General features: G+C 35.2%; 1 protein-coding gene across 2 annotated transcripts; it reads left to right on the top strand.

Moving 5' to 3' along the window:
- The first annotated feature begins 680 nt into the window (after nt 1–680).
- Nucleotides 681–4,355, top strand: LOC125220331 (putative RING-H2 finger protein ATL21B). 2 transcript variants are annotated; one of them, XM_089066739.1, is made up of 2 exons: nt 681–1,431; nt 3,746–4,355. In XM_089066739.1, exons 1-2 carry the CDS (start codon nt 717–719, stop codon nt 4,210–4,212), a joined length of 1,182 nt encoding a protein of 393 aa, XP_088922865.1. In that variant the 5' UTR covers nt 681–716; the 3' UTR covers nt 4,213–4,355. The 2 variants fall into 2 exon arrangements, with proteins under 2 accessions (XP_088922865.1, XP_047978448.2); XM_048122491.2 differs by having other exon boundaries at nt 686–1,431; nt 3,749–4,355.
- The last annotated feature ends 3,336 nt before the right edge of the window (nt 4,356–7,691 follow it).

Below are 7,691 nucleotides of genomic sequence, written 5' to 3' on the forward strand. Positions count from 1 at the left end.
ATAATAATAATAATAATAATAATAATAATAATAATAATTTTGTTATAAGATATCCAAATTTAAGGTTAAAAAAGTTTTACTTTATAATAGAAATGCGTAATATTGCTAACTTTTTAAGTTGTTAACTCTGCTAACTCATTAACGCAATGTATTAAAAATGTCAACACGATGACATTAAAATATCAACACATAATGTGAACACAGTATTTTGATATGTCAACAAAATTATGTGTTGACATTTTTAATACAATGCGTTTAATAGAGTCAGCAGAGTTAGCAACTTAAGAAAGGTACAACTTATCATATTCATTAATTTACCATTTGTATCGATTGCAAGTTCATATTCATTAATTTACCATTTGTATCGATTGCAGATTCTTAATACATGTAATTAAACATAATAGTTATAATACAAAGTATTCCAATCAACCAGACATTACCACAACACTGATATAATTTATATTGCTTTCCCTTTGTAGAGGTGAAAGATCATCATGTAAAGCTATTGAAGAAATCCCAAATACTAGACATGTTTATATAAATCTTCGGATGCCTATCTCTTGCAATTTGAACATAAGACCAATAAATATTTTATATCTTGTTCAAATAAGTAAGATGGAATGTCGATTTCATTCAAATAGAAATTCCTCCAACCCCAGGGCCCACCCCAACTCCTCCATTAACCAACCCAAAAATCACAAAACCTCAAAAACCAAATGGCAAAAGCAACACCACTCCTCCTCCTCGCAATCATATTCATATCCATAATCATCTCTATCTTTACAAATCAAGCCGCGGCCCAATCCGCCGGTCCATGCAAACCGGATTCATGCCACCCGACCCGCGGCCCCACAATCCGGTTCCCATTCCGGCTCGCACAGCAGCCGGTCCGGTGCGGCTACCCGGGCTTTACCCTCCGATGCAACGCCCGGAACCAAACGATCCTCACCCTCCCTCGCTCGGGGGACTTCATCGTCCAACACATCGACTACAAATCCTCGGCCCTCTACGTTGGCGACCCGGGCTTCTGCCTCCCGGGCCGGGCCCTGAACTTCAGCGTCTCGGGATCCCCGTACGACGCGACCTTCCTGAACCGGTTCGGCATCCTCAATTGCTCCGGGAGGTTGGAGGACAGCGCCGGGGCGGGGGGCTATTACATGGTGCTGCCTTGCGTGAGCACGGAAAATAACACGGTGGTGGTGGTGCCCGAGGAATTTCCGGCGGATATGGCGCCGCCGAGTTGCCGGAGGGCCGGGAACGTGACTGTGCCGCCGTGGACCTTCTCGGAATTCTATTGGCGGCCGATAGGCCCGGAGGAGGTTTTCGAGCTGCGGTGGAGTAGGCCAGCATGCGGGAGGTGCGAGAGCCGGGGCGGCCGATGCGGCTTTAAGAGGGATTCGGGGTTTGCAGTTGGATGCACCAGGCCTTCTGGTAAGTTTGTTGCTTACGAACGCTTTACTAAATGAGTTGTGAATCATCATTAGTTTATTGGTTGAATTATTGATTTAGGATCTATTTTATACGATTCTCTCCGTTCCATTCTAAATGAATTTAGCATATGATTTTATGTATTATTATTTTATAAATAATGCATAGAGAATAAAGTAGAAGAAGGGAAAAAATAATTTTTTATTTATTATTATTTTATAAATAAAATATAAAAAATAAAGTAAAGGAGGAGAAAAAATAGACGCGCTAATCTTTACAATACAGATGTCAAGCAGTAGTTCCTAGCAAGAATAGTTTGTGGGCTCAGAGTGATGCAATATCCATTTTATTGTTGAGTAGTTTGTCACCTTTCTTAGTTAGAGTTAGATCTGAATTACGTGTGTCTTTCTCTTTCATGCAATATGTTCCACAGAGATTGCAATTAACTGTGTAGGTTCAATTACATACTGTTTCCGCCTTTCAAATTTTGACACACTTTGATTTGACACGGATTTTAAGAAATATAATGGAAAGTGAGTTGAAAAAGTTGATGGGATGTGAGTCTACTTTTAAATACTCCCTTCTTCCCTGAAAATTTGTCACTTATTTCCATTTTCATCTGTCCCTAAAAATTTGTCACCTTTAACTTTACCATTTTCGGTAGTGGACCCCACATTCCACTAATTCATTTTTATTCACATTTTATTATAAAACTAATATATAAAAATAGGATCCACGTGTCACTAAATTTTTCAATCCACATTCTATTACATTTCTTAAAACCTGTGCCGGGTCAAATGGTGACGAATTTTGAAGGATGGATGGAGTATTAGTTTTATAATAAAATGTGAGTATGAATGAGTTAGTGGAATATGAGGTCCTACCAAAAATGGTAAAAAGTGAAGTGTGTCAAATTTTCAAGGACGGACCGAAATAGTAAACTGTGTCAAAATTTAGGGATTAGTTATATTTGCATTTGACTATGGTTGGTGAATAAAATGCCATCCAGGCGTCCTCGATTATCATCGAGTAGTTGTGGTTGGTGCGCCGACACGGAAGTCATTAGTGTGACAAATGAAATGAAAAAATTGAAAATTAATGCAAGGAAGACTGACATCGTATCGCAATTAAATCATTCGAATAAGTCGTGACCAATTCAGAACTACGAGAATCAATTAGTTTTCTGATTTATTATTAATTAGCATTTCAAAATATATCAGTTGTTTTTAATATTACAAAATCCGTTCATAAATCAGCAAACTATTCCTTCCCTTCTATAGTAACAGAGTTATTTTGTCATTTTGGTACGTTCCATAGTAATAGAGTCATTTCCCTTTTTAGTAAAAGTCAACACATTTTTCCACACCTACTTTACACTCTCTTACTTATTTCCTCTCTTCATCTCTCAACCTTTTTCATTTTTCACTTTATTCTCCATTTACTCAACTCACCTAACACAATTTTTCTTATTTTTCGTGTAAAAAAAAATGCATCAATTACTATGGAACAGGGGAATAATATATTTGGTGATGCCAGCTAATAATAATGAATTAACAAACTGGTATGGTTCTCATATTAACGGTGATTTTAGTGGATTATGACTCTGTATATGTCTGTATAAAAAATGCTATTGAAAATCATTTTTGGAGTTTATTTACTTTCTTGGTTAATTAGATACTCCCTCCGTCCCGCTTTAGCAGTCCCATTGACTTTTCTGCACTCGTTTTGTAAAAATAATAATAAATAGTTAAAGTGGAGAAATAATAAAATAAAAAAGAGAATAATGTAGATAAGACTCTTCTCTATATTATTCTCTTTTTTACTTTATTATTTCTCCACTTTAATTATTTATTATTATTTTTACAAAATGAGTGCAGAAAAGTCAATGGGACTGCTAAAGCGGGACGGAGGGAGTACTTAATAGTTGACTCGAATTTGCGTATATTAAGCAATGTTCTCATTTTAGGAATGTTCTGTTTTAACTTGTAAGCGTAATCCGTCCTATCTCAACTAATTGACAATTTTTCGGTATGTATTTGGAGAAAATGATTATAAATAGTCAAAGTGGAAATAAAGTAAGGTAAGTAAGAGTATTATAGATACGACTCTCTTCTATATTATTCTCTCTCTTACTTTACTTTCTCTCCACTTCAAGTATTTATTATCATATTCACAAAATAACAGCAAAAAAGAAACCAATCACTTGAGCTGGGACGAAAAATATTTTTAATCCATCTCTAAATTATAGGTATAGGATTGTCACCTGATGTATGCATATTTAGCCGGAAAACATAATTAAATCTGTAATTTTGGTTAGCAGGGCTTCCAAGAGGTGCGAAATATGCTGTAATAATTGGTGGCGGAGTACCAGGATTGTTATGCCTGATTGGACTAATATGTTATGGTTGTAGAAGGATGAAACTTGCTAGGCAGCTACGCCGGATAGACAGCGAGCTAGCAGTACCAACTTTCAATCGTCAATTAGTATTTCGGGCGAACATGGGACTGGACGTATCCACCATAGAGTCATACCCTAAGACGGTGCTAGGGCAAAGTCGGCGGCTCCCCAATCCGGTCGACAACATGTGTTCTATTTGTTTGTCTGATTATCAATCACAAGAGACTTTGAAAAGCATTCCGGAGTGTGATCATTATTTTCATGCCAACTGCATAGACGAGTGGCTCAAGCTCAATGGCACATGCCCTTTGTGTAGAAACTCACCCGATACCTCAAGTTCAACACCCACTCCTACTTCATCATTGCCTGCATTAGATCATCAATGAACCATATAGTATCGTCACCATATCTACATATTTCATAAATTTCACATATTAAATCTACATTTCCTAGATGTATCATGCATATACGAATATACGATATACCAATTACAATTACAATTACATTAATTATCTGGATTTTCAGTTGAGTTTATGTTTATAAGTATATTTTTTCAGGTTGAAATATTATGGTTTAATCTACACTATATTAAGGTTCATCAACAATTGGTAGGTTCATATAGAGTAAAATCATTTTACACAAAGTTGTTTAGTTTGGCATTAACAAAAAGTAGTGTCATCTTTTCAGTTTTTTCTATCCATCGAAATTAATCTCTTACTGAAAGTGAAAAGTTAGTTCCAGCTTGTTACTTGTCTTTTATCTCATTCTCTCTCATACCTTATGAGTTTCACATTAAAATTCACAGGGGGGAACATTTTTTACACTTTATATGTTGTTAATCAACCTCAACCGTGTTTTCAAATAGTGAAAAAAGCCTTGTATTTGGTAGAGAATTTGTGACAGCATTCTCTATGTTCGATATCCTTGTGCTTACCCTTAGCTATACTATCTCTGTCTTGTATAATTGTAAGTAGTTGTAATGCTAAAAAATAGTGCATCGGTCATATTTAAAGTATTACCTTTTAAAATATAATATCTTCCATTAATATGTTTTTTTCTCTAACCAATAAATGAATAAACATATTTAATTCTAACTAAATTTCATTACTTCATCCGTCCCACTTTAAGTGAAACATATATGTTTTGACACAAAATTTTACTATATTAGTATCATTTTATGAATTAGGGGGAGAGAATAAAATAAGAGGAAGGAAGAAGTATGATGTTTCAATTTTAAAAAAGAGTGAACTACGTAAATGGTACATGAACTATGAGTTTCACACTCAAACGGCCCCTGAGCTTTAAAAATATCACATGTAGTCCCTTAACTAAGGTGTAATCACATTTATGGTACTTTTTCACTATTTATCTCAATTTTGCACCAAAAAATGCCCTCCATGGCATGAAGAACATTTTTGGACATTCATATCTAGGTACTGAATATTATATTTTCTCTATCTCTATAGTAATATTAGATATGATATTTACTTATAATTTGAATATCTAAAATGATATTTTTCACTTCACTTTATACCAAATCCTCCTTCTCTCTTTCTCTTAAATTATTATAAAGTAAAAAATTAAAATTAAAAATACTATAAAAATTCTTAAATATCTTAATTATAAAAATTAAAATTATAAATTTAATTATCAATATAATTTGTAACTAAATTTAATTTTGATTGTTCTTTGATTATTTCTTAATATTAAAAATACAAATTTTATAGTTAGCCCTAAATTTAAATTTTCAAATTTTAAAAACTAATTAATCTAAAATTCTTAATTTTTATTATTAAAAAAATAGTTGAATCACAATCAAAATTAAATTTAGCTACAAGTTTTAGAGAAAGAGAGAAAAACAGGATCTGACATAAAGTGATTGAAAAAGTGAAATGAAAAATATCATTTTCGGTGATCAAACTATAATAAAATATCATATCCAATACTCAAGAGAGAGATAGAGAAAACATCATATCATGTACCTAAATATGAAAGTCTAAAAATTCCCTCCATGCCTTGGAGACATTCTTGGTTCAAAATTGTGATGAATAGTGAATAAGTACCATAAATGTGATTACACCTTAGTTCAGGGACTATCCATGATATTTTTAAAGTTCAAGGACTGTTTGGGTGCGAAACGCATAATTTACTATTTGGATTTGCGTAGTTAACTCTTTTAGAAATATGTAGATTATAAGGCCTCGTTTGATTGGTATGATATGCTGGGTGAGATAGTGTTATTCATATACTGGTTTTAATGATTGTGGCTTGAAGCCCATATCTCATGGGAGGTTTGGTTGCCCTGATTGCAATCTCCATGTAGGTATATACGTTCTTTGATTCAACTTATACAAACTCATGATAGCAACATGTTTGGACAAAAAAGTCCTCATAACAATTACTTATTGTCCATTTTGTCCTTAGCAACCCTAATTCAATTTAATACCTATTAAAACACCCGCCCAGAAATTCCATAGCGCGCCACTCCCAAATTGAAAAACCACATGACACCGCTGCTGGCCTTCGATTACCACACAGAGAATTTCCGACCGTCGCTCCGTGTTAATCTACACCGGTAAGTTCCTGCAGCCCTCATTTCGGATAGGTGGATTATGTTGGTTAATTTCATGTGTGTTTGTCATCTGTGTTATCTTGTCAGTGTTTATGTTGTGTTACTCTACACCGGTAAGTCCCGCAGTAAACCAATTTTGGATAGGTGGATTATTTTGGTTAATTTCGTGTGTGTTTATCATCTGTGCTATCTTGTCAGTGTTTATGTTGTGTTAGTTCTCATATCGCCCAACTATAGAATGGTTTTTGTTGTATACTGCCATAGTTTCATCATCTATTTAAATTCTTTATTCATAACTCCGAACGATGAAGTGGTTAGATCTTGAAGGGAGCAACTGGAAAATGTTTATGCAAGCTGAATTTATGATTCTTGATTAAATTTTGGTGATGCAGATAGGGGTTAGCGAGGACGATGGTAGCCTTTCCCATCTTATTTTCGAATGGCATCTCAACAGATAGGGGTTAGCGAGGACGATGGTAGCCCTATACCACAGGGTAATGCTGTTTTACATTATATTTTGTTCGTTTAAACTTCATAATTAATTGATTGGTTATTATTGTGTCATTGTGGCTTGCCATCCGGTTGCAGACAAAAATGTGAAAAGCGACAGGTCCAGGCGCATTTGGTCAGTGGAGGAGATCCTCATGGCTACGATGAAGGACTTGGCAGCGAACGGTTGGAGGAGATAATGGTTATCAGGCAGGCTATCTAACACGTATCAAGGAGGCGATCAAGCATGAATTTCCCAAAACTGATATCCTCCCTCACCCCCACATCTATTCGAAGATAACAACTTGGAAGATGAACTACGGGTCGCTCATGATGATGCTTAACCACAGTGGTATTGGCTTCAACTCGGATGGTAATTACAAAATAGAATGTGATGATGAGAGCTGGGCTCAATTTGTTAAGGTTTGTGATAATTTAGTGTATTCAACCATTATATCCCTTAACCTTACATTATCCTACTAATATTTGTATCTGCATATTTGAACACAATGACTATGACTTGTTATTGTCTTATCTATCTATTTGCATTATGCGTTTTTAATATTGAAAGACAAATACTTATCTATCTGCATTTGCTAATGCCGATAAGTTGTTGACACTTACTTTGGACAGAAAGACAGTCACGCATGCGGAACAAGTCGTGGCCTCAAATAGAAGATTGGAAAGAGATTTTCGGCAAGGACTGTGCGGAGGGTGCAAAGACGGTGGACCTCGGGACGCAGTTGGAAGAATCTACGGCCCTAAACAATACCAGCTTGATGAAGAGGATACGGATCACCCCAT

Source organism: Salvia hispanica, chromosome 1, assembly GCF_029641045.1.
Source record: "Salvia hispanica isolate PSC_SH4W2 chromosome 1, Shi_PSC_v1, whole genome shotgun sequence".
In the NCBI taxonomy this organism is placed as follows: Eukaryota; Viridiplantae; Streptophyta; class Magnoliopsida; order Lamiales; family Lamiaceae; genus Salvia; species Salvia hispanica.

Bases quoted from the DNA above. Each gene is read 5' to 3' on its own strand.
- LOC125220331 (XM_089066739.1), top strand. From the start codon at position 717: ATGGCAAAAGCAACACCACTCCTCCTCCTCGCAATCATATTCATATCC. The intron at 1,432-3,745 runs GTAAGTTTGTTG...AATTTTGGTTAG, and splicing joins TGGATGCACCAGGCCTTCTG to CAGGGCTTCCAAGAGGTGCG.